This window comes from Pelecanus crispus, chromosome 5 (genome assembly GCF_030463565.1).
Source record: "Pelecanus crispus isolate bPelCri1 chromosome 5, bPelCri1.pri, whole genome shotgun sequence".
Taxonomy (NCBI): Eukaryota; Metazoa; Chordata; class Aves; order Pelecaniformes; family Pelecanidae; genus Pelecanus; species Pelecanus crispus.
In genome coordinates this window covers 39,880,560-39,907,791 of record NC_134647.1, presented here as the reverse complement: position 1 = coordinate 39,907,791, position 27,232 = coordinate 39,880,560, and the positions used below count along the sequence as shown (strand labels likewise).

The window sequence follows — 27,232 nt, the reverse complement described above, 5'->3', positions numbered from 1 at the left end:
GCTCTAATAAGTTCCACCTTCTGGAGCTAACTCCTTTCTTTTGTTTTCATCACAGTGGCCTTTCCTTACTCATCCTAAAGCAACAAGGCATTACCTCTCTGCAGTTTCAGTCCTTGAAGCAAATCAGTGCTGGCAACATCTACATAACAGACAACAGCAATTTGTGCTACTACCACACTGTCAACTGGACCAGCCTCTTCAGCACACCTAGTCAAAAGACAGTGATTCATCGAAATAAAAAGGCAGAGAACTGCAGTAAGTACTGTGGCTCAGTGCAAATCATCTTGGCTATGATTAGCTCACACAGCGGGAAAATGATACAACTGCTGATGGGATATGGTGTAGTGAGCAGGCCAGAAACTCGGCTGATGTGTCTTGGAACTCCACAGACATCAGTGGAGCTATGATCATTTACAGACTCTAAGGATTTGGCCCAGTCTGCCTCTGAGCAGATTTATAGGCTAATGAAATGGTTTAAGGTATGAACAAATGAAAGGGAGAAGAGAGACGGCACTGCTTCCTTACTGTGATGTGAACTTTCCAGATTAGAGAACAAGTTTCACAAATACGAATTCTGAATGCCATAAATGTGGAGTGAATGTAGTGTTCATGAAAAGCACTGATGTTACAGGTTTGAAAACTACAGCCCTTTCTTTATGCAGTGAGATTAGCATCTTTTGCTTCCCCGAACCTTCTTCACCAAAGTGGCCCTGTCTTAATCCAGAAAGGTGACTTTTGGGATGGTTTTTGATCACTAGGTTCCTCCTTTCTGTACTTGACCTATCTGATAAGGAAGATTACTTTTAATTGCTCCCAGTTGTTTTTCAGGAAAGCTTACGCGCCAATACCTGGACTGAGATCATAGTACTGATAAGCAAATGAATGCTACGTAGCAGATGAAACAATTTGGTTATGCAGAAATCAGGCAGCAAATTACATTAACAGAGTCATATTGTCACAGCAATACAATTCATTTTAAGCATCTGTTAGACTGCTAGCAAGAGAGGAGATTCATTAAATTGCTGTATGTTTAAGTGGTATTTCTGGGTTTTGTGCTTTGACCAGCCAGACATGTTTGCTTTGGTTTTTTTCAGGCTGTAACTTATTCTTTTAGTTCTTCCCCCCCCCCCCCCCCCCCCCCCCCCCGCCCCCTTTGCTTTTTGCCTTCCCTTTGAAGTACTGTTCTGTTATGCTTTGAGAGAATTTGTGGCTGTGCTCATCACTGTAGTATGAGGATACCTTCCAGTGTTAGGTGAAACACAACCGTACATTTATCACTACTGCTCGGGTTTTTTTCTACTCTCTTCTGCCATGTAAGAGCTACATGAAGTGGAAGGTCTTGTTTGGTATGTCTCTGCGTGGTTTTGTTTTGGATTGGTTTGCCTTTTGTTGTTGTTTATTATTAGCACCCTGTTCTAACCAACTGAGCTAACCCAGCTGGTCAATATTATTGTTGTTTGGCTGTTTCCCTACATACAAGTTAAGAAAGTGAAGGCTAAAGAAATGCCTCTTGCTGTTGACATAGATAATTTAACTGTGACCATGCCTGAGGGTGTAGAGGGAAAGGGTTGTTCTTAACCTCCAGCAGATCACTGTCTGCTTTTAAACTGCAGCATCCTTTAGCCTTTGATGTAAACATTCTGTTATGTGAGACAGAAGGATGTGTTGAACAGAACTTTTCTTGGTAGAAGTTTTTGTGTATGTTTGTAAAAGACGTCCTTGGTGTAGATGGTGAAACTATGGATTAGACGCTTATATTTGGTAGAACGTTTTGTGGGAAGGCAATATGGAAGGTGGAGGAGAGGTGTAGTGTCTGCTGCTACTTCTGAGGTGAGGAAGTGCACAAGGGCGTTCTGTGTGTTGAACAGCTTCATGCCCTGGTGTCCTTACTACTGTAACCCAGCCAAAGGCGTAAGTAAATGAATCCAGGTGGTTGTCTGTGAGAGTAGCGTAGCTCTCCGTCATCCAGAGATGATCGAACACATGATGATAATGTCCTGTGGGAATGAAGCATTGATGAGAGTCCAAGGATAGTCCTGAATAATGAAATGAATTAACCAGTTATAGGACAAAGAAGGTTGCACAGTGTCTATTTTCAACACACCCAACTTTATTTTGTTCTGGATTAACTCCAGTTGCTCAACATCCATGAGCTTTGTACCATCTTAATGGCTTCTGTTGTCTTGTTTTTTTGGTTTTTCCATCTCAGGGCTTTTTCTTCGCTTTGAGTTCTTCTGAGTGTGACTATTATTTGAACAATTGAATAAGAGCAGCCTTGCAAGGGAAAAGCATGCATTTTCTGGCACTGTCAGCTCCTTAGAAACTTGGAGGAAAGCTCCTGACTTCCCATGAATAACTAGTGCCTTCGGTCTCGCCAGCTAGAGCATTTGTAGATGGCTTGTAGTTCTGGTATGCACTCTGTTTTTCCTGCTCTCCCCATCTGGCCCCGCCCAGCACAGCCTACCATGAAAAATGGCATCTTGGCAAATAGAGGTGTTGCCAAGAAAGAGAATCACATCTGCCCAGGGATCGTGGATTGCTAGTTGCTTTTCCGTGATAGTGTTGGAGTGGTATAGGATCAAGTGGTGGGGAGGAACCTAGTTCTGTGCTAGCAGTGTAGTAACAAGTGTATTTTGTATGTCATGACAGGAAGAATTAGCCCTTTGAGTTTTCACGTAAGGAGTTTCTTTGGCTGACAGAACAGGATCATGACAGGAAGAATTAGCCCTTTGAGTTTTCACTTAAGCAATTTCTTTGGCTGATGGAACAGGATCTGTCTGAAGAAACACAAGGTTTTGATGGCTGTGCAGGAATCACTAGGGTTATATTCCAGGATCCTAGTGGTCCCATCTTGCTGTGAGATATATGAACCTGTGAACCTTCCAGAGAGCACAAGATTCCTCTCTGCCATATGAAAAACTGCTGGCTGTGGGAGAAATATCTTGCTTTTGATGCTCTGTGATGTTTTCTAACAGCAGATTGGCTATAGCTGTCTGATAATGATACATCATTTAATGAAAGAACAGCTTCCATTGCTAGAGATCTAGTATAAACGTAAAATAACCAGTAATAGGGTAGACTATAGGCCCCATGTCTCATACGGTAATGCTTCCTCTTTGCTTCAAGCTCTCTATAACTTACAGTATGTTAGAAGAAAGTGGAAAACCACTCAGGTGAACTTTGTAAGGTGCTTTTTCCTTCATGGAATAGTGTCCTTTTTGTTTCACTGGTTTTGAGAGCTTGGGGACATAGCTGAACACAGTAGTTTGGAAGATATTCCCATATTAGTTGTCAGGACTCCTTTGTCAAATACCTCTTTGCCCTTTGATCCTCTGATCACTAAGTTTGAGTCCCACTGAGGCAGCCACAACTACTGAAACATGAGCTTCCAGGGCAGATGGAAACTTGGATGTACTGTCACATCATCCTGTTGCACTGTACGACTTGTCACTACATTTGCACACAAAGGGAAAATGTAAACTTTATTTGACTTTCAGCTTGTTGAGGATTTGCTATAATAGAGACTTATTATTTTCCAGGAAGAAAAATACTCCTAAAGATATTTTATGAAATTTAACACCAAGGGAATCTTCATGAGGAAAACAAATCTCGTTCACTTTGTTTTAAGAGCTCACAATGTCAGCTACAGTACCAAGGGACTAGTTTTAAAAATGGACTCTAACATATGTTCATTAAATGGACTGTATATAATGAACGTAGGCTAGGGGCCAAGTTACTCTGATCAGAAGGCAGTGTCTTAGCTGACTTCCTGGATCCTTACAGGGAACAGTGGTTTTCTCTCTCTGTACACGTCTGTGTGAATGGATTGATTAATGTTTTGTGGCCTTTTGAGAGTCAGCATTAGATGAGAAGAGCTATCCTGCTGCTTCAACTCTGCCTGTCAGGCAGCACCTCTCTGGAGTTAAATGGGTTCTGCTGCAGGTTAGACGTCTAACTAAAATCTTCACAATTACTTGGAGTAAGGCAGAACGGTTCCTTAGAGCCAGATGCATTTCTCCAGCATCTTCTGAAACATCTGTGTTTTTCAGGATAGGCCAACAGACTGGGGTTTAGGAGAATGTTCTCTGAATCTTCCACTGCCTGAATGTCTGGGATCTGAAGGCAAGCTTCTAGGGTTTCAATTTCTGCCTTTCAGTTATCTTGCCTGTTCTAGACCCTGATCCTGCAGATGCTTGTGCATATGTCCATGCCCCTCTGAGTGACAAATAAGGCTGATCAGAATGGGGAAGGGAAATGCATAAGTGACTATCTGCAGGATTGGAATCCATCCTCTATGGTAGAAGTACTGTCTGCTTGCATGGTAACAGGCAGGGTGTGAACTGTTAATACAAGTATCCATTAAAGATGGGTTTTTTTCCACATGGTTTCAAGTGAAGAAACCAGTCTAGACCATGTTAATTATTACAGCCACTGTCAGGTGTCTTTATTATTATTATTCCTCTGCATATTTTGAGTCACTATCAGCTTGGTTTTGCTTTCCTCACTACCTAGTGATTGTTAATGGCTTAAAGCAAGTTACAGCAAACAGTTAATATTCATGTGTAGCTTTTCTTAAAACTCATGTAAGAGCTTCGAAGATCTAGTCAGCATCATATTTAAGTGACTTATAGGATATATCACAAGATGGTGATATCTTTTCCATACAGTTTAATGCTGTGTTCAGCTGACCATATAAGTCAGTGAGGAAATACTAAAAAAAAATTGTCAAGGGAGTAGAATATTTGTTGAAAAGTTCAGTCTGTAGTGATGCTTCATCTTTGAGGTAACAGTGACATTGCAGGGTTTGGCAGAACTCTGATATCCCCCCCCCCCCCCATAAGGAAGAGAAAGACGATAGAATTCAGTCAGTGGAAAATGCTACAGAATTATCCAACACACAAAATATACTTTATACTCCTGATACTGTCAGTTATTTCATCTTGCTATTTCTGCCACTTCTTGGCAATGTTAAAATAGTCACCAAAGATTTCACCACCTTCAAGGCGGCTTTTCCAAAAGCTGGTTAAAAGCCTAAGGCAGCCTTCACTTGTTTGCAGAAAGTTGAAAGTACAGGAGCAAAACATATGTGTGTTTTTTGAGTTTAAAGAAAAAAATCATAAACCCCACAAAGCTCTGTTGCTTTGTGTTGTCTTTCTAATTATGTCCCATGCAGGGCCAGAGGGGGGTGGGTACCTGGAAAGAATGTGACCTCTCTCTTCACCTTCCCTACACGCATTCAGGGACAGAAATATCAGTGTCCAAGCTTGTGTGCACAGGGAACATAGAAGAAAGTGACACCTTTGAGGCTGAGCACCATGGAAAGGGTGGCAGTACGTGATCATCAGCGAGAGACTTCTGAACTGCGTAGACCCTAAAAGATGCCTAGGCTTGGGGGCAGGTTACAGAAGACTTGAGGCCAAGGGACAAGTTGAGGCTTCAACAGTTGTTGCACCTTTAGCACAGTCTGCTAGTGTCTCCCAAGGTTGTTTAAGAGTTCAGGTGGCAAATAGGCATCTTCAAACTGATAAGCTGAGTGGAAATTAATTGGAGAGCATTTATCTAAAATGCAGTGCACGAAGCTCTCATCTAAAGTAGACTTTTAATTGCCTACTAGTATAAAGTGTAATGTTAAATACAGTTTGTGCATGAAACTTACTTCGTTATGAACATTTTTAATGCGGAATGATGACTATAAATTTATTTGCTAGAGAATGTGCTCTGGTAGTTAGATTTTACCGTTGCTCTGTGCTGAAGTGAAGAATTTGCCTTTTTTTTCCCCAGCATGGTTTTTTTTATGGAACAGTCAGAGGTGACTCATGTTAAATGTGAGTGCATACAAAATAAATGTAGAAAAAATGTTCTTTTATACAAAGTTATTTAAATAATTCCTTTCAGCTTTAGTGACACCTGCAGTGTACAGTGAAACCTTTTTAGGCAAAGGTGGTTATAAATGCGATTGTTATGAATTATGCCAATTTAGCCACCAATTAACAACTTGAGTAAATGATTACATTCATTATCAGGTGTGATGCAAAGCTAATTGAAATCTGCGGGAGCTTTTCTGTTGAGTTCATGGAGCTTTGGATCAGGCCCATAAGTGTATAGCCAAATAACAATAATTTTTCTTTTTTTAGGTAGCTAATTCTTTTGTGTTCTATCTAGGTTGGGGAAAAACATTGAACCTTTCTGCTTCTAACCTATGTGACCCCACTAATAAAGAATGAACACTTGTTCTGAAACTCCCGATGAAAATGAGTTCCTGTTAAAGGCGTTATTGTTCTTCCCTTCCACATATGGCCGTGTGATATGCTAGAGCTTCAGAACATTCTCAGCCCATGTAGATGCCAAATAATGTGTCTAAAATTGAAACATTTCTTTAGCCATCCCTATAATTAAGGAAGAGGAAGAAAGACAAGAGTAATGGGTTTTTATAAGTTGTCAAAAAAAACACTCCCTTCTTGCCAAGATTCATTTATGAAAACATTTCTGTGACATAGAAATAAGCAGAAGGAAATAGTGATTTTTTTTTTTTTTTCCTATTGCTTTTTTCATAGACTACAGGCACTGTGTTGGCTAGATTTCAATAGGGTAATCACGATTTTCTTTACTCAAAAGCTTTCATTTTATTTGCATAAGGTTACTCAGTATATTTTCTGAGCTATCTTGTAATAGTGTCACTTGCTATTTGAAGGGATATTTTAGTGCAACACTGTGTGCATGCATGTGTAAATAAATTCTGATCCCAGAGTAGTCTGACAGATGAGAACAGCAAAAAGAAAGGAAATCACTAGTAATAAAAGCACAATTTCAAGTTACAAAAAAAGGTGAGAAAGCAAATTGGAAACTGCCTTTCAATGATGAGAGTGTGTAAAACAAAATCAGAAGAATTAGTAATATTCTTAAGATTGAAAATGAGAACAAAAGGATCTCCAAAGCAGGGTGGTGGGGTTTTTTTTCATTCCATGACAAGTACTTAAAGTGAGTCATTGACTAAAAAATAAAACTATTCATATAAATGTTTGCTTAATTAGAACTGTGATAGTTTCTGGGTTTGGCTTTTTTTTCCCCTTCTCTTTTTTTATTTGCTGATACAGTTTAAGCGTGAAGCTGTCAATCCTGGTTTTCCCTACAGCAGGCAATGTGAGGCAAGACTTGTATATTTGTCTGGTCAGTGTCAGTCACACATCACTGTGAGACTGGATGAGATCAAGGGAGATTGGCAGACCAGGCATGAAGTGCTGGAGTCTGCTCTGAGGGAGCCCTCAAGTGTGCTCTAAATCCTGAGGTATAATTTGGGTTCCCCTGAAATGACCAGCTGTGTCATCTGAAACTTTTTTTCCTGGGTGCTTCTGTAGGCAATGAACATGAAATAGGCCAAATCTTTAACACCAAGTCAGTGTGCCTCCTGAACTGTACTGCACAATATCAGCATTAGACTGAGATATACATGAAATGTCTAAAAGTAGGTGAAAAAGGAAACTCTGTGGGCTGCACATGTAGCATTTGGTAATGCAAAGCTTTCACCCAGTTCCTTTGATGTCTATGAAGTTTAGTCAGTGGCAGCGTAGTAGAACTACTGACATCTGGTAGTTGTCATAAAAATGTTGCCACACTTAAAAGTTAGGGTTAGGACAATAATGAAAAGCTGAAATTTTTGTCTCTGCTCATACCGTGTGTGGTGTGGTTCCTTTGACTGCAGCAGAATGAATCCCAAGTTTATAGCAGAGCTCAGGAAAAGAGAACGAGGCATCTCTATGTAATGAGATGCTAAACAACTAAGGTCTGGAATCTCTGAGAATTAATACGCTTTAAAGGAAATTAAATGAACACCTGAAATTACCACTAAATTTAATTATTTTATGTACCTGATTTGAGCTTTGAGGCAAAAGAAGAACCAAAAAGAGACTTCTAAACACCTTCTGGATGTTGTCATTAAGAAAGTACATGTGATATTTTAAAAAAAAAAAAAAGTATTCAAGCATTCCAGCCTTGATAAGACATGAGTGTGCAGACTTTTCACATCAGAGGTTATTTGTGGTATTACATTGAATAAGACAGTGCTTATCTGCCGGACAAATTACATGTATTGTACAGCAGAGCCATGCAGGGTCAGCAACAGCGCTGTACAAGTAGGAAGCATGATGGTGAATCTCTTTGTCTTGGATCAGTTTGCCTGCAAGGGGTTGAGGACATGAAATCTTTTGATTGGTTCCTATGCTGCTTCTAAAGGTGTAAAGGTGAAATGTCCTTTTTTGGCACTGAATTATGAAAATGTTCTAGGCAGAAAAAAACCCAAGTAGATGAAAATCTGCCATTCTCAATCTCGATGAAACAAAACATCCTATTGTGAGACGAAAGGAAATACGGGAGAAGCTTCACTCCCTCTGCCTACTTGCTACATGGGCTAAGAGAGAGAAACCATGCATACAATTGCTGCATATTTTTTTTCCGAAAGAAGTGCTTTCTGATAAATTCAGTGGTCAGAAAGCAGGGTGACAGTGGGAGGAGGGACAGGACAGGTAGTGTATATCCAGGGGAAGCACCCCGCCAGTGTGATATGAACTTCCTCCATGTCAGCAGGCAAAAGGAGGTGCAGGAATTTCCTTGTAGGAAACAGAAGAGGATAGGCATGCTGTATAGATCAGACAGATGTGTTTGACAAACATGGTGCCAACATCAAACAATGCTGCATGATGAAAAGCGGTGATTAAAGAGCAGTTAAGGAGAGAGCTGCTGTGTGAAGCAGCGTGCTCTCCTGTACAGTAGGCTGCTATGACAGATATTCAGTGGTTCAAGTGTGGGACATTATATACACCACAGCATAGAATAACCAGTGTTAAAACACACTGTTAGAGCAGAAAGCATCTTTCTGCTTACTCTTTCATGATTTAGAAGGTCTTTGTGCTTCTCGGGTAATAAAACTCAGTATACTCTTTAATTGTTAAGGTAGATTGTAATGGATGGTACGTAACTGCAGTGTTCCAGCCTTGACAATGGAGATAAGACCATCAGGTATCCTGAAATGAAAATAAGGCTTTTCTCCCAGTCATCCAGCTATACTGCTGTACTGAAAGAAGTGTAGAAAAATAGTGTGTGAAGAACTACTGTCTTTTTATTTAATATGAAGCTGTCAGAGGGCTTTTTGCATTTTGCAAAAAGGTTTTCTGTTGATTTTGCTATTACTGCTATTTAAATGTGTGCTGGGCATATGCAGTTGCTGTTTTGTAGGTGTATTCAGTGTGTGTGTGTTTGTTCCCAACTGGACATCTTAATTGCTACAGCATTGGAGGAGGTGGTAGAACACTACCAGCAAACCTACTTTTAATTTATAATTTGACACTTCCCTCAAGTTGTTTCCAGTGGTTTAAAAAAAAAACAAAAAAAAACCCCAAAAAAACCCAAAAACAAGTGTTTATATATTTACCATCTCTGATATTTCAGATCTTTGCTATTTTTAGTCTACTCAATCTAGTATGTAACCATTTGCATAAAACATTTCATCATGCAAGAGTGAATTCAAATTAAGAGGTCTACCCTTTCATATGCCAGGGTCTGGCTGAATCTGTGCAACTGGACTTGTTTCAGATGCTGGAGAGATAATGTGTTTCCTTTTGTTCTTTGCTCATTTTCACCATCTGTCACAGTCATCTAGATATTTATGTAGGGAAGGATTTATATAAAATAAAAATACAATATTAATTATACTGTTTGAAACAACCTTTCCCCCTCATCCTTTGTTCATTTTGTTTATTTAGGCTGAATTTTGGGTTTGAGACAGGGACCATTGTTTATTTTATGTGTTTTTCAGGTTTTAATATAAAGGTTCCTTGACTCTTCAGGTGCTTTTGCGATCAACAATTTTTAAAAAAAACTCCACAGTTAGTGATGACTTTTCTTCAACTTTTTGCCCACTATCCATAAGTTTTATTTCAGGGAGCCCTCAATTCAGAGGTAGTGTTTTATACTTTAGTTTAATAGCCCTTCTGTGGATTTGGACAATTGATTTTTCAAATCCTTTACATTTTTGGCATTTACCATGTCCTGTGTCAGGGAATTCTGCAGCTTGATCTATACTTTCTATAAAGAAAAATCTCAGTTTTGAACCTTATTGGGCTCCTGTCTTTTTGAATGCCCATGAGGGACTTGGAGGAAGCAATGAACAATTGTTTCATGCTTACTTATCTTCTTCTTGTCATTCATGATTTTATAGACCTTTACCATGTCCTTTCTCACCCATATCTAAGGCTACTAGTCTGTTTTTTCCTGTTATAGATGCTCTTCTCTAATTTTGATCATCCCTGCAGCGCTCGTGAACCTTTTTCTCACTCTACTATATCCTTTCTGAAAGGAACAGACCAGAAGCATGTATAGTATTCAAACTGTGAATGCACAGTGTGTTTCTGTAGTGGTATGATGATAGTTTTCTGGTTTTTCTTTATTCTGTTTCTAGAAAATCGGAACATTCAGTTTACTTTTCTGAGTGTGGCAGAGTGCTGAATGAAATGTTTTCCTTTGGATTTCAGAGGACTATGTAAATTAATGATAGTATCCTCTCTCTCTCCAGCTGCTGATGGAATGGTGTGTAATGAGTTATGCTCAAGTGATGGCTGTTGGGGGCCGGGGCCAGACCAGTGTCTTTCCTGCAAGCGTTTCATCAGGGGAAGGACCTGCATAGACTCTTGTAACCTGTATGATGGGTAAGATAATTTCCCTTGCGCTTTTCCCTAAAGTTTCTGACTACATTGTTCAGGACTTTAATGAGTAAGTTATTTTGGTTTTACATTAATCGATATCTGTTTCCATTGCTGATATTACTGATTTTGAGTGAAATATATTGTGGGATAAGTTTTAAGTATTTCCAAATCTGAACATGTGTAGAAGGCTTTTCCTAGTATTCTGCTGACTAAAGTTTTCATGCAACATGAAAAGTCTGTTGCACCTTTTGCAATCCTGATGTGAACAATTTGATTTAGGTGAAGGCTAAAAAACTCACCATTTGGCCCTACTTGAATATGGACAACCCCATTCAGAAACACATACAATTATGTTCTTTCAGACTAGTTAGATTTAGGCATGTGGTAAAGAACAAGGACCTCAAAGTAGGAAAACTCACTCTCTTTTATTTTTCATAATACACTATGCATGTGCACACACAAATATAAAGAATAAAACCAACATTAGTTCTTCCCCCACTCATGCATGTGCATCATCTTTTCTCGAGGATGGGTGGGGGAATACCTACATACAGCACAGCCAGGGTGGCTGAGCCTGGCTTATGACAGAAAAATAGAACTGAACTGCTTATATTAGCTGCAGCAGAAGAAATTCATAATTAGGCTGTGGAGGGAAGCAGGTAGAATTTCAATTCCTGTGTAACAGTATAGCAAGGTCCCTGGCACCTCTTTTAAAGTCAAGATAAAAAACCTAAATTATTTTAATTATATTTTTCAGCTCAGACTACTAATTGAAAATAAGATTACTATATTGTTTCTTGCTCTTTCTTTTCCTGCCTTGGATGCCAACTCATGTAACTGTTATGGAAAGAGTATTGAATGAACCCCCATATATACGTGAAAATGTTCTAAAATCTTCTGTCTGGACAATGCAAGCCAAAAAAAAAAAAAAAAGGCAGCATTGCAGACCACAGTTGTATTCTCATATGCATCAGAATAAATTGGACCACATTTGGTGGCTGGTGTCACCATGAAGCATAGTCGCAGTAAGATCACAAGGAGGTTCTCACGACCAGCCCTCAAATCAGGATATTTTGATCTGTATCAATTAATGAATGGTATTTACACTTTCCACAGGCTCAGTTCTTTCCTAAATATGTGAAGTGATTTATGACCTGGGCTTGGGGAGAAGTTTTTTGTTTGTTTGTTTCAGAGCTCTGCATGTTCATCTTGCAGGGCAGCAAGGGTACTTCAGGGTAGGGTCAGATGTATTTGACTTCTCTTTTAGTCCTCAACAGGAAAGCTCTATCTCTCCAAAGCCAAAGAAGGGTGAGCTCACTTGCCATGGTCATGTGAGGTTTTCCTCAGCTGTATTATTGCAATAGATCCTAATGGCTGTAGAGGAGCAGAGGGAGAATATAATTGATAAACTAAGCAGAGAGGCCTTCACCTTTACCTTCTTTACCTGAATATTACTAGAGCCCACTAACATGAGTGTGCAGCACATCTTTAACTGTTTAATGCAAATATTTTAACTGGTTAATGCAACAAGATGGGATCCATCTGCAAAGCTTAGGTGTCCAGTCTGAGCTAGTTAAATAGATTCTCTCTGTGGTTAGTTGAAGTGACCTGTTCAGGTGTTAATTCATCTCAGCCTAGAAGAAGGTGGGATGAATTGTGCTGAGAAGCTGCTGGAGGGTTTTTTTGTGAGTGGCAACTGGAAGCTGAGATGAGACATTTGGTGTTCGAAGGAAGAAATCCCACCTACTATCACTACTTTTTTCCCCTCTTGTAAGTGGTTAATTAAAAAAATAAACCACTTGGGTAATAGTTTCTTGTGGATACTTGAAATAAATAAGCAAAAGGATTTGTTTTGATATTGTGTAGATTCAGACCTCAGTCTAGAATTTTGTTGATGAAAAAGTTATGAGCCTTTTGGAGAATGGGCTTTAAAACAGGAGTGTGCACAGAGACTTAACTAAAACAACAAGAATAGCTTGAACTGTGATCAATGCTCTTTCTAATCCTTTCCTATCTGATAGTGATGTCTCACATGTAACAAGTGGCTTTCTGAATCTGAGCTGTGAGGAATAATTCCATGGATAAAAACTGAGAAATGAGCTGCTTTGTCCTGTTAATGAGGTCCTTATTTCTTAAGGAAAGAAGAGAAGAAACACTCTAGTTTTATACTGGTAAACAAGATGTCTACTGCTTTACCTGCCTATGAATGAGATGGGGCACAGTTTTCAGCTGGTGTAAAGTAGCATAATGTTAACAGAAGTGATCTCAGCTGGCATGTTCTGATGACCTTAGTGAAGCTGGAATGGTTTCCACCAGGTGAAGAGTCAGCCATTTTATCTCAGTTTCAGTCTCACTTTTGCTTTCTCCTAACTTGCCTGCAAAATATTTTCGTAGGGAATTTCGAGAATTTGCAAATGGCTCTGTCTGTGTGGAGTGTGATCCCCAGTGTGAAAAGATGGAAGAAAACACAATCACATGCTATGGGCCGGTAAGAACAAAATTTGGTGTGTTGTGGGCTAGCTTGTTAAAGTGTGCTAAAGCACAGGCATTTTCTGCTTATAGAATTTAGAACAGCTATTGAAAATTAATGTTAACAAAAGCAGAAAATATGCATATTCTGCGTGTAGGGAAAGAATTCTGCTTGTGTTAAATTGGTGCTGGGAATAAACTTCCTTTGATCAGCCTCCTTAAGAAAATGGTTTAAGAAGTAGTGTCCTTTCCTGAGCTGTCTTCATGCCTTAGTGGTACAGATGCACAAAGTTTTTTAAATGACAGATAGCATTCAGTTGTGATTTGAGTGCCCTTTTTTATCACTATTTTCATTCTTTATACTCAGTTCTGTCCTGCTGTACTACAACTTCAGTTACTTCTTTTTTAATTTTTCACAAAAAAAGTGTAGTAATTTGTCTCAATCTTGGTGAGTTTGAACAATATGTTGTTTGGGTTTATTTACTTAGATTAGCCTTTTAAGTTTTTTTGATAGAGAATTTTTTTTGTGCATCCTAAATTAATGTTAACTGTGGCTGTCACCTTTATAATGGCCAGTGAGTCTTCTTTCAAAGATTAGTGCTCTTGTGCGAGATAGAAGTTGTCTCTTTCTTTTGGTCTTTTGTATATTGCCAGAATTAAAAGTCACAAGTATCCTGGGCAATGAGGAGTTGTATTTTAGGCTCTTCATCACTGAGAAAATTTAACTCATAACTTAGTTCCTTATTTATGTGACTTACCTACTGAATGGAAAAAAAGGCATTACACTGACAATCATTCTCTTCGTCATTTTTGCTGCAATACTGTGTTTTATGCAACACAACCATAAAGCAAAAAGCTATGTTTCAAGTGTTCAACTCATGAGGGAAATTTGGATTTGTAGCAGGGCTCATGGACATAAAATCCTAGACCAGTGACCAGCCTGAACATCAGATTTGGTTATACACTGGCTTATCATCACAGCTTTAAAATTTTACTTTTGCATTGTCCAGGACCCTTGGTTTATAGTTCTTAACAGTCTAGTCTACATATGTATTAAGAAGAAGCAGACCTTGTAGGTCTTCAGCATTGTTGTGGCCAGAGACCATAGGAAGAACACAATGTACAAAGTAATTCTGGAGTGTAGAGGTAGAGGGATCCCACTGAAGGGCCACTGGAGTTGTTTTTTAAATATGGTTCAGTATTGAACAGTGTGGCAGGAAATTTCTCAGGTGGGCATGAAGCCCTCTGTTAAGCACAACAATAATATTGAGAAACCTGTTTAAAAGCTGGAATTTAGTCTTAACAATCTACAAAATAAGTTTATGGCCCAAAGCACCAGTATTTACATGCATGCTGCTCTAACAGAGACTGGAACCACGCAGCTAACTCACTGTTGGGAAAGAAATGCTACTACAGTTATTGCTGAGTGCGCTGTCATGCTAGGACCTGCAATTCTAGCACAGCAAGAAAACACAGAATAACTTGAATGAACTGCATTTCTTTATTCCATGCTCTCCAGGGACCTGACCACTGCACGAAGTGTTTCCATTTTAAGGATGGTCCGAACTGTGTGGAAAAATGTCCTGATGGCTTACAGGGGGCCAACAGCTTCATTTTCAAATATGCTGATGAGGATCGTGAGTGCCATCCATGTCATCCAAACTGCACCCAAGGGTAAGTGCAAATTCTGTGAAGTGAGCCATGCTATTTACTGTTTGTAGCACATCATTATTTAGATCCAGTTTGGCTTGGTAAAGCACTTGTCCCATTCCTGGAAACAGAGTTTGTGCAGCAGTAATGTAACGTTTGATTTCCAGGTCTCATGACATTCAGGTTCCAGTCATGACTGTCCAGCAGCTTATCAGAAAAAAAGCTTACACCCCTTTTGAAAACCATAGGAAACAACTTTTCACAGCAGTGCTCTTAGCTTTCCTTCCAGCTAGTACTGGTTTGTAGCAAATGCTGCCATTGGCACTTACGTAAGTGTAGGCCTGTACAATTACTGTATTTTTAGTATTCCCTTGTTGACAGAATTTTCATCTCTGCTCCTTGGTATTGATGAACAAACCCGGCAGCGCTACCATGAGTCAAAAGTGTTATTGCCCTGTTTTTTGTATGGGAACTGATGCAAAGGGTTTGTCTGAAATCAGACTGTACAGGAGTCGGAGCCTGAGCAATTTCTCAAGTCCTGTCTAGATGCCCAAAATCAGTTGTTAGGTTTGGAAATACACAGCCAATGTATCTGAGCTAGAATTAAGAATCTTTGCAACAAAATAATAGTAGTCACATAGAAAGCTATTGTTTTGCATGGGCTATGTAAGTTAAAATCTCTTTCAATGAGATGGTTGGTAGTGTCCAGCATACAAAGAAACCAAGAGGCAGCCAGGGGAAAAAAAAAGAAAAATTCAGCTAGTGAAATAATCTTCAACAAGAAGCTTTTATTGTTTAGCAGCTAAAATTAAACCAGTAAATTATTCAATGTAATCTTGATGTCAACAGCTGTTGCCATTCAAAATGAGACCTTTTGCTGTTTTTGCAAATCTAATTACAATACAGCCATTAGGGAAATGAAAGTGAGATCGGAAAGACACAGCCAGGATCTGTTACAGATTTGTCTTCCCCTCAGACCCTTTACATCAGTTACGCAGTAAGAAAAACGCTGTTATTGTGGAAGAAGAGTGGAAGAAGAAACAATATGAAAAGATGAGCTCACTGCAGGAGCTCTGGTCCTGGCTTTAATAGATGGTGGAAGTGCCAATTCTGATTGAATCTGACAAGCCCAGCTATGTATGATAGATTTACTGTCTGCCCTGCATAAGAAGTGCCTTGCAGCTCTGACGGCCTCTCAGAAGACCGGGATGCAGCATTTCTTCCCATTCCCTCCTCCTTTTTGGGGAGGTCTAACTGATCTAACTATTACTAATCTTCATGGCACAACTGTCTTACCCCGAGACCAGGAAGGGAGCAGAATGTTTTCCGCGCCTTTTCACTTCATATGCGCCAGTATTTTGCAAGTGGCTGCTTGTTTTATTCTCACTGGATAGAGTGGGATCAAGAAGGGAGGCTTTTATGCCTTGTGATGAAAATCTGGCATTCTAGTTAATAAACAAACAGAAAGAGTAGTTGTAACTGAACTTGCTTGGTGTTTTGGTATATTGGCAACCCTTGGTGACACAGAGTTCCTTTATGCTGACTTAAGTTGTCGTTTCATTCTTGAACTTTCAGTTTTCTGTTCATTCTATTCTCTGTAGCTGATTAGGTGAAAGAATGTCTCATTTAGCATTGTGTGCCAATCCCCAGAGAAATGATAAACTACTACTAGTAAAAGGACCAAAGGTCTTGCCCAGGTTACATATGCAAAGGTGTGGTTGTCTCTCAGATGAGGAGCCATCCCTTTGCCATGAGTCAAATACTATTCCTCATAGAAATCCTCATTCTCTTATTAAAGAGTTAATGTGTCTATTCGTAGGTATTCTGTTACCCTTCATAAAGAACAACACCCCAGCATGCCCCAAATCTGGGTAAGCATGGGTATTCTTTTCTAGTGTTCCTAAAGACTTTCTGGCATGTGATTATGTTAATGAAACTGTTAATGACTGCCCCAGATGTTTGGGGTTTATGGGTTGTCCATCTTCTTGCCAATGTTGTCAAGAGCTGAATATGCCCACAGAGAGAAGGGAAATCAGTTACTCTCTCTCCTTTATTCCTTCAGTAGTGAATTCTCTAGTTTCATACTTTTCCTTTAGAAATTAATATTTAAATTCCCTTCAATCAGGATTCTTCAGTGAAATAGGTTGTGGAGGGAACACATCTTGATATTTGGTTCACGACTGAATGGTACAGAGAAACTGTAATTCTACTTCATCTAGCATGTCTGTTCTCCTCTCTGTCAGATCAATTTCTGGAATAAAACTGATGCCCTCGCAGTACAGCTTGGATACTCGTCAAAAAGTGTTGAACTGCTGCAGAGCAGTGCTCCCAGTGTGATATTATCTCATTCCTGCAGTGCTGATCTCTGAATCAGGGCGCTTGCTAAAATGGATTGTTAGTTCTCATACGTTGTTTCTAGTCATCCCCACCTGTTGCTGTCACCAAAAAAGATATCTGTCCCACCTCTGTGTTTCCTGTGAGCATTTTGCCACAATTTTGTCATGATCTTGCAGATGATTGCTTTATACCCTAGAGCGTGAGATTTGATAATGCCGTTCTCCTCCCTTATTCAAGTATAATGACTGCTTCTGTTAATTAGGCCTGTTAATGACTTGCATTGACTAAGAGAACTATCAAGGAGTGACTTCCTTGGATGCACCAACTGTGCTCTTGGCCTTGCATCCCCATGATAAACATCAGCTACTTGAAGCCAGTTTGGAGCAGATACGAGGCACGTGGGACAGCTATCCCACTTAATTCAAGAGAGTTAGAAAGCATTTGGCACCTGTTCTTGCAGAGCTAGCCAAAATGGAACACTTTCACGGAAATAAAATGCTAATTATATAATAGCATTTGACAGTCTGCTTCCTCATAGGGCAAGACACAAATGGGAGATCTCACTGGACACCTCCTTTCATCATAGAAGGGCATTTTCTCACACAACTTTTTGAAGGAAGTGTATTATTCTTCACCAAAACTTTATTTTCCTTCTAAGCCAAGATGAGAGAAGTCATGGGAGCCTTATCGACATGTTTGTGGTCTAGAAGGGATTTAAAGGCAGGACTGTCTTGCCCCTAAAGCTTAGGTGTGTTTTTAGGAAGGCATTGTGAATTCCAGATTAAACAGTAGTGCAAATTCAATGGCAATAAACTCTGAATAAGAAACTGTTACTATTTTGTTGATACAAAATTTCCTCCTACCCCCTGTCCCAGTTCAGCTTTCTTACTATGAGCATCAGTATGCGCTTCCTGTTAGCTAAGCAACCCCCTAGGTTTGAGTTGCCTGGCTTTATCCATAGCAATAGTTGGATGACCAGGTCATTGCCACAACTAAGGTATTTTCCTGTCCAGAGTTAATCCATTTATGCCATTGTATAATCAGTTTTTTGACAAAGATTTTTGAGAATTCATCTGACTAGAAACGGCTTCACTGCTCCACATCTGTGAACAGTTAAGACCCAGCCTTTCAATCCTAAGGAAAACTGATGAAAGACAGTATTTGTGACAGAGGGGGAAAAGGATTGTTTGGGCAAAAAACAGTTGTTGCTCCAATTTTCAAAACTGTTTTAACTCATCATTTTCTTTCAGAGGATGATTATCTGTAAAGCTAGGATGAGCTTCAAGTTTAATTTTCTGTATAAGCTGTATTGGACTGTTGTAAGGTACTGAATATATCATTAATAAATTGGCATGTATCAGTTAACCAGTTCATTTTACAGAGCAAACTTGGAAATGAAAATATCACCCAGACTCCAAGCAGAAGAAGGAACCCAGGGGGTGAATGGAGTACCAGTGTGATGTATGATTGTGTCATGCTTGTACTTATATGTGTCAAAAAGCCTGAAACAGAGGAAGTTACTTCCAGAGGAAAAATAACTGATGACTTGGTGGTGCAAAATAACTTGTTAATAGATATTGTCATTACTCACACAGTATTGTACTTTACTGCATGTAATCAGGACAGCCAGTCAGAGAGTAGGAAAAGGTTCAACATGACTAGGAGTAATGGAAATTGCACCTGGACAGAGTTTTCTGTTTGGGGCTGGGAAATCCACTGAAGAAGATTACAGGTTTAAATAAAAATCAATGGTATTTCAACTTGGAGTGGGTGAGGTCCAAACAGCTCTCTTCTTGGATGCAAGTCCTATTCTCCAGAAGTCTGAGAGAATAAACTTACAGATGTGAAATGACTCCAAGACAATAGGCTCTTTATGTTAGTCTGCCAGTTATCTGAACTAGTAATGGGCTCTCAGACCTCTAATTTGAAGAGGGCCTTCTTTTTATTTATAGCAAGAGTCGGAGCTCAGCTTCTCTTGACGTGCTAGGGAATGGAAGATCTGAACAGGTTTTTTTCAGCCTCCTTTGTTGCCGAACTGTTTTTCTGCAAATTGCTGAGAATGCCATGAAAGGAAGAATTGTTGGATATGTTTGAGACTGGTTAGAATTCAGACAGTCCTGAATTCTGACGCCCAGGACAGCTGACATTTCAAAAAACACCTGTCAAGAGTACTCTCTATTAAGTTCTTGAACTGCATTTAAATCTACCTTTTCTGTTTATGCATTATCTTGGCCACCTGGGTATTTAATGAATCCTTTTTATGTCTGCACATTTGCTGAAGGAAACCATTATTCAGGAAATCCTCACAATTTGTGTTTGCATGTCACAGTTTTTATGTAAAAATAAAAATTCAAGTAAACAAACAAGAAGTAAGGTTCACTATCATTCTGCTTTCCCTGATGGGCAGGTAAGGGGAAATTGAATTCACTGAATTTATTTTATAATGGCAGAGTGATAGCTAATTTAAATGCAGCAAAACTGATGAGTGGCAAGTGATGGTGGAGTGGAAAGAAGATCTCATGGGAGCATGTTTGAACTCTTGCAGATTCTTGACATGCATATCCTTCTATCAAAGCCAAATTGAATGCAGGTGACTTTAAAAAGAGTTGGGGATCATACCTTAAATTTAAAATGCCTCAACAGACGTGAGTTTCAGTCTACTGATGTGTCAGATCACCTGCTCCTGTAGTAGACATACAGCCAAAGAGCCTGTTAATAAAATGGTTCTGATATCTTGTTAAAGAGTTGAAATAAGTGTTCTGGTTCCCTTAAAATGCTGAGAGCTAGATGCTCCCCATGGCTACAGAGGGACTAGCTGGGCATTCAGCACTAAAGGGTGTCAGGTTGTCTTAACCCCTAAAAGCTTAACTTTAGGTATCTGTCTCTGAGAATTCTGACTGCTGTGTAAATGTGTAATTGATTTACTATTTGAATGCAGAGGACCTAGGACACTGCTTCACCTACTGCTCTTCATGAGGGCAAGGAAAATCCACGCATATCCATGTTTTGCAAACACTCTTTCCCCAAGGTTGTGCTTCAGTGCGGCTGCACAAGGTGATTTCCTGCGTTTCCATTGCCTTTGGTGAGCACCTGCTGATTTTGCAGGTGGAGAACTTTTGACAGCTTCTAAGGAAGGCAGAATAAAATGCCTCAATCAGCAGACAACATTGTGCTCTGTTTTTTGTTGTTGGAAGTTCATCCTGCAGCTTCCCTGATAAAAGTACAGTCAGCTCCCAAAATATTTCTGCAGTTGCCCTAGCTAGGAACTTACAACAGAACGAACAAGTACATCAATTACAGAAAGAAAAAAAAGTTTTGCATTGTGCTCCTGGAGGTCTCGTCTTGCAAATGAACAGCTTTTGTGCAGTAATGACTGGTTTGATGATTCAGACAACATCCAGAAAAAGCAGCTCTGTTGTCAGGACTGCCACGTATGCAGGTGAAACCTGCCTTAGGTGTTGTATGAGCCGAGATGTGTCCAACCTTGGAGTGCTGTTTATGTTGCTATTATTGTTGCCATTGCAAGCTTGTTTTTGTCACAAGCTATAATTTTGTGGTGACTTGGGTCTCTCTTGAGAATTATAATTAAGAATGTGGCACAAAGAGGGGATTCCTGCTTCTTGGATCTGTAAATAACAGGTTTCTCTCTTTCTCTCCCTATTTTCAATTTGGATTTGCTGCAGGTGCATAGGGCCACGTATTGAGGACTGCATCGGCCTGATGGATAGGTACTTGCTGAGTGATCGTTCCCTGTGTGTCTTCCATCCTCCACGTGTGGACAAGGGCGCATGCGTGTGCATGTCCTTGTGAATGGCAAATGACATCTTCTGTTCTGTAATTGCCTGCAGGTGTAGAGGTCCCACTAGTCATGACTGCATTTACTATCCATGGACAAGACAGTCCACTTTACCACAACATGCTAGGTAACATCCACCACTTTTCCATTTTTGTACACAAGGTCCTTCCCTACTTGCCATAGGAATGTTATACTATCCAGTTCATTCAGAAACACAGATTACGGGGAGAACAAAATTTATCCTTTCTTTCAAAAAAAAAAAAAAAAAAATCATAACCTTGCAGCGATTTTTATTTTTCAGTAATGGCGATCGAAACAAATTAATGCAGGAAGACCCCCAAAACATTCTGGTTATACTCTGCATTTGTTTTCATGAAAGCCCTTCATTGCCATTGACTTTGTTAATTTTTAAGTTCAAACTGGTTAGTATGACTTCCAGGCTTTGGGATTACTGTCATGAGCTAAGACTGGATGAAAAATACATCATTTCAATCAACTTCACCTCATTAAAGATTTTACTTTGGGGTTTTTTCTTGTCTTTAAAAAAAGATTTTAAGGTTGCCTTTCCTTCCTAGTTGTGTACCTAATGTGAATATTCCTGTTTCTAGCTGTTGAGGGAGAACATGTTTAGACTTGAAAAACAGTACTCTATAAATGCTATCAAATATTATACTTGTTTAATGAAATCAATATAATTTCTGACTTAACTCACAGACCAATGAATAAGCAGCAGCAGAACTGAGCTGGGGTATCCGGTTTGAGATACTTCTGTGCAGGACTCATTTTCAGATGTACTCATCCAAACTGAGTTGCCCAAAACAAGCAATGAGTTTTAGAGGTCTCAGTTTTGTCAACTTTACTCAAAGCACAATTCTAGAAAATGTGTTATTATTTGCATAAGTTTAAGGGGCCTACCAAACTACAGATAATGAAGGCCATGCTGAAGTTCTTTGATTAGTAACCAATTTAAAAGTAATATGTATTTCACCAATTGTTTTTTTAATTAGTTTTTGAAGGAACGTTAAGAGCTTTATACTAGGAAGACAAGTGTAGTGTAACTGGCTGTAGTGTAACTCTCTTACAATGTTACAGGCTGCTCACTCTAGTTCCTCTGTTAGCCCAAAAGCCAATCAGACCTTGTTTACTGTTTAATTCAAGTGGTATAACTCCAGAACTTACCTTTGCATTGAAAATGTTCAGGTAGTAGTAAAGTCTCTGGAGGTACTGCTAAATATCCACTGAATTTTATGGAGAGACTCCTGTTAATCACAGTGGATGTTAAATTGGGCCCCATATTTAAAAGTGGAATTAAAGGAGTAGAACCTCGAACGCAATGACACAACACTAAAAGTGTTGTCTAGTAAGGTGCCAGGCTTAAGCCATATGTTAACAGGCAACGCTTATTTTGTGTTGTATAAATTGTAGGTTTTGTCTCCTTGAATCTACTGTCAAGTTGGTAAAGCAAATTATCAAAGGGAGTGGAAATTAAAGCAATTGTTTTACTCTGCTCAAGTGAATAATTTTCTGCTCCATTCAGTCTGAGGGGGGAGACCCTCAAATGTTTCCTTTAGATCTGATGGATTTTTTTTTTTTGTTCCAACTTTTCTGAATTTATTTTAGGAAAATTACTGCACTGTGTTTAAATGTCAGTAAGTATGTATTCTTTCACTTTCAAGCCAAAGAAGGAAATTTCATACCTTTATTAAATTAGTGAAATCGTGCTCTTTTTCTTTTTTCTTTTTCTTTTTGTGAAAATGGTTCATTTTGTTTGGGCTAAAAATGGGCAAAACTGCACTGGCAAAAGTGATACTTTTTATTACGGTAGGGGTGTAAATTAAGAATTGATGTGTTTCACTTCAGATAGAACCTTCTTCATGTCCCTTTAACAATTGCGTGCCCTCCATAGACTTACAGACCTTAAAATAATTAATAATCAGTTTTACCCTTATCCATTGACTTGAATTTCTTCCATTGATGTGAATTAGCAGTGAGTTGAGTGGCAGGGTTCTCTGCTGTTCAGGCAGTTAAAAGTGAGAGCAAGGCTCTAACCACAAACATGAGATATTTCTCATCTTCACCTATTTCCATTTTCATACCAGTGTTGCTTTTCTTTCCAGTTTTGCAGTTTGTAAATTGGTTTTGTCATGATCCGTTGACTTGAGGGCTTTGTAAGAGTCTGGTAGAATAGCAAGGGAATTCCTACTGTCACGTTTAATAAAGATGAATGAGATGTGCGTCACATGGCTTGTTTTTCAGATGACCAGTGAAACTTCAGTTTTTCTGCTTATGTTTGGTCCCTTATATTATGTGGGGAAAAAATCCTTACTTTTGGCATTGCATGTCTTTCTGCATAGGTGTTTGGGTTTTTTAAAACCTGTAACTTCAACAGAGTGCTGTCCAAAAGGATGCAAGAAGCCCTTTTCTTTTCCTGTTTCCAGCTCAGTGCCACGTATAAGGGTTATTTTAGCCCTTTTCCTCTAGACTACTTGATAGATTTTTCAAATGACTGTTAGGTTACTTGCTGGATCTCATGCGCCTTTTTTTTCCCTGTGAGGACCCATATTTATTTTTGGTGTGTTCAGTTTATCCTCACAAAGGCTTTCACTGTATTCTTAACTGCCAGGAAAAGTTCAAACTCTAAAGGAGTTAGAAGTCACAGGGGAAACGAGTGCCTCTTCTGCTTGTGGTTAGTTGCAAATTCTGGTCATTGTCATTATAGCTCCTGATTTACTGTAGTTGAAATCATACAGCAGGGAAAGCCTTTCCTCGCATTTGTGACATACTCTGTCTGTGTTTATACTGTCTTTAATTCACAGCATCCCTATCACAATGTCGACTGATTGTAATTCATGTTGTTCACTGAATTAGTTTGCTGAGCAGATTTTCTGGCTGACCTCTTCGGGCTGCTCAGATGACACCCAGGCCTGAAGGCATGGGACAGGCCTTGCCAGCAGAGAATTCCCCATGCAAGATGGAGTCCTTAGCTGGCATATGACTAACATCACTGCTTCTTTGTCTTCCTTTCTGTCTCCTTCCTTCCTTCCCTGCCATACTCAGAATCTCAGGAACAGAGAGGAGACAAGAGCCTTGTGTCCTGGCTTTTCTCAGCCACTCGTAGCTCTTCCTGTTCTCTGCCTTTTGGGGGTGGGGAGTGTAGGTGCTAGATTATTACTGTAAGGCTTCAGTTTGGGTTCCCCTTTCTATATCAAACTTTCCTAGAAATCACCAAAGCAAAGATGGAAAGTAGATGGAGGCTGGAATTTCCCAGGATGTCCAAAGGAGTTAGCTGTCCTCCCTTCCCACCCTCCAACAGAATGACACTCCTCCTTTCAATACCTTCTGATAATTGTAGTCGGTGGTTTCTTTGAGTGGAATAGCATGCTTGTTAGCTCTGGAACAAAGAGCAAAAAGAGGAGTATGCCTGCTTCAAAGATTTGGATAACCATTGCCTAAAAGGAAGATTGAAAAACTGTAAAAATAATACTTTGCCGTCCATTAAGAAAATTACGCTAGGCAGTCACGTAAGGCTGGCTCTTCTACACTCCCCTGTTCCCAAGTCCACCAGAACACTTTGGCTAACTCAGCTATTGAAGCTAGGCTGTGAACAAAGTTTTTACTTGAAGTATGAATTTTAAACGTGTTATCCTTCCTATGATTCATTCAACTTAATACTAAGAGAGAAGAGATCATCAAAGGAGAAGTGAAGTTTCTGTGTTCCAGTGCGTGAGAGATTGCAAATCTGAAGATGTGATCAGAGGCATGTGGTGGATATTATAGGAAAGAAATGGCACCTTGATATTATTGGTCTGAGTAAGCTGATGTTTTCTATTCATGCCCTAAGAAAATTTCATTCACATTTCCCTTTTAACTAACAGAAACCAATTAGCCAGGACCACCATTGTCAAGTGGTTACATAAAATGATGTGTAGATGTTAACTCAAATTACGATCCTAATGCTAGCTTTATATCAACAAAGGACGTCCTCTCAACAAATCATCACTTCCTAAACAAAAAAGCTGGTTTTATGTACAGCATGTGTGTACGAGAGCTAATTAACAGTAAACCCTATGTAATGCAGGCAAATCCTTTCATAGTTGTTTTGTACCCCTGCACAGTATGACTTCAGTAGAATTTCACAGCAGCTCTGGGTAGATGATGGGGAAGGGAAACCACTCTAATAAACTGCTGATGTTCATTGCTTTTATGGCGCTCTGTTCCATTGCTTGGAGGAAAGCATTCCATATGCTCTGTATTTTTATAGAGTAATTATAGTCATTCTGGAGGGGAAGAGGAAGAGAATCTCTGTATAAAGTAAGAGGAAAAACAGGATCTGTGAGTACAAACTAAGCTGCATTACTTGATTGGTAAAAGATGCTACTCCTGAGAGACTTTTAATATGGAGCTTTCTGATGCTGTATCAGAACAGAGCAGTTGAAAAACAGATTTCTTTTTATTTTTTAAGAATCAAGTCTAGAAAAACAGGCAGTTTCTTGTCCTGCCTCTGTGGGTTGCGTGGAGCTTACACTTGATCTGTTTAGGACAGACTGTGATAGAGAAATCCCTGTTCTGTGTGAGAACTTGCTGCCACTGAACTGGTTCTCAAACACACCTTTGCTGTGGGCACTTTATTGTCACAACAACATTTCACTGCCTAGAGTTTTAGGAGGAGTACTTTCTGAGTACCCCTGTGACATGAATGAAAGTCACTGCAGTGATGTCTTGACCTCCCCCACTTTTTACTACTCCCACTTAGTAAGAGTGGTCAATTTAGGAAAGGGGCTGGGGGGAGGGTTTCCTTCTCTTCTGCTGTACAGATCTGACCACAGATAAAAAAGCTCTCATTATATTATAACTTCTGTAATATGTTCAGAAATATTTGTCTGGAGTCTGCAGTGGTTTCTAGTTCATTTGCTTTACTCAGCAGGATTGGCTGGTATGGTCTCATAGTATGGAAGGATTTGGTAGGATTTGCTACTATAGAGAGAATTAAACTGTTAAGGTTGGAAGAGTGAAGGAACTGGAAGCAGTTGTCACACAACTGCTTTTTTAAATCAGTTCTGTGGCTCTAGTAGTTCGAGGATCCCGTTGAGAGTGTGCAGGATAGAATAAGGCCAGAAATCTGATGTTTCTAGTAGTTTGTTATACAAAGGGTGGAATATGAGCTAAATACTCTTGCAGTATATTGAGGTTGTTGATACCCACAGACCAAGTTTCTCAGCAGCTGTGCTTGTTTGATGGGTTTGGGTAATATTCATGATTGTGCAGCGGTGCATGCCAAACAGAGAAATGTCACAATGAGGTTAGAGAAGTTGGCTTAGCATGGCTCCTTGTGGGTAAGTGTGGCGGTCCTTATTGTCTCATTCAGTATTGTCCCAGCCCTTGTGCCTTCTTCAGCTGCTGAGCTCTGCAGCACCCAGTCTTTACAAAGCAAGCAGGCAGGTTTCTTGCAGAAATGTGCAGGGACTTGTATTTGGTCTGCTTAGCACAAATAGTAGTACCTCTGTTATCCCTGAACTTCATGCCAAATGTTTGTTAAGTCCTACACTTCTGTGGGTTGAGCACAAGGCCCAGCTTGGTGACCTGTATGTTCAGCCGCACCTTAACAGCAAGCTTCTCAGTTTTATGAAGAGGGTCATGGAAAATATACAAAATGCAGTAAACACAATATTTACCAAGCACTGGAGTTTTGTCAGGTAATAACCAAATTTCTTTGCAGAGAATTCTCAATAAGAGCTTTTTTTTTTTTTTTTTTGCTTTGCTACCACAAGTTGCAAAATAAATTTTCAAATACATTTAAAATAAGAAAGGTCTTTGTTCAGAAAACTGACTACAATATTTTTAGTGAAACTGTGAGCAGAAAAAAATAAGCGATTAGGCCAAACGTGATAGGTCACTGCTGAAAGACAAGAAGCATTAGGAAATTCCAAATTGAAAATGGTTTGTTAGAATGGAAAGCAGTACACAGCCCTGTTGAAGAGGTCACTGCTTTTATTTCTCATCAGGCTACATAAGCCTTGTGCTGTGTGTCTGTACTGGTTGGGCTACACAAATAATATATGATGCAGAAATAAAATTGTGCCATGAAGAAGTGACCTTATTATAGAGCAACAGTATATATCTCGCCACTTTCCAATGGGTTTCTTTTATGGCTTGAAATGAGGATTTAATTTAGATTTAATGTTGTTATAAATTAATTATCTATTATTAAAAATACATTTGTAGAGCTTTAGAAATATGTAAGATGTAGAGTTGTTTAAACCTCAGTGAATGGTTTCTTAATAATTCA

General features: G+C 39.4%; 1 protein-coding gene across 1 annotated transcript in view; it reads left to right on the top strand.

The window, feature by feature from the left end:
* The window catches only part of ERBB4 (erb-b2 receptor tyrosine kinase 4), a 429,738-nt gene that overhangs the window by 252,101 nt on the left and 150,405 nt on the right, over positions 1 to 27,232 (top strand). The window contains exons 12-16 of the mRNA XM_075710522.1: positions 56 to 255; positions 10,565 to 10,697; positions 13,089 to 13,182; positions 14,683 to 14,837; positions 20,834 to 20,878. Of these exons, the coding sequence (XP_075566637.1) occupies positions 56 to 255; positions 10,565 to 10,697; positions 13,089 to 13,182; positions 14,683 to 14,837; positions 20,834 to 20,878 (627 nt within the window). The remainder of the gene's footprint in view (positions 1 to 55; positions 256 to 10,564; positions 10,698 to 13,088; positions 13,183 to 14,682; positions 14,838 to 20,833; positions 20,879 to 27,232) is intronic.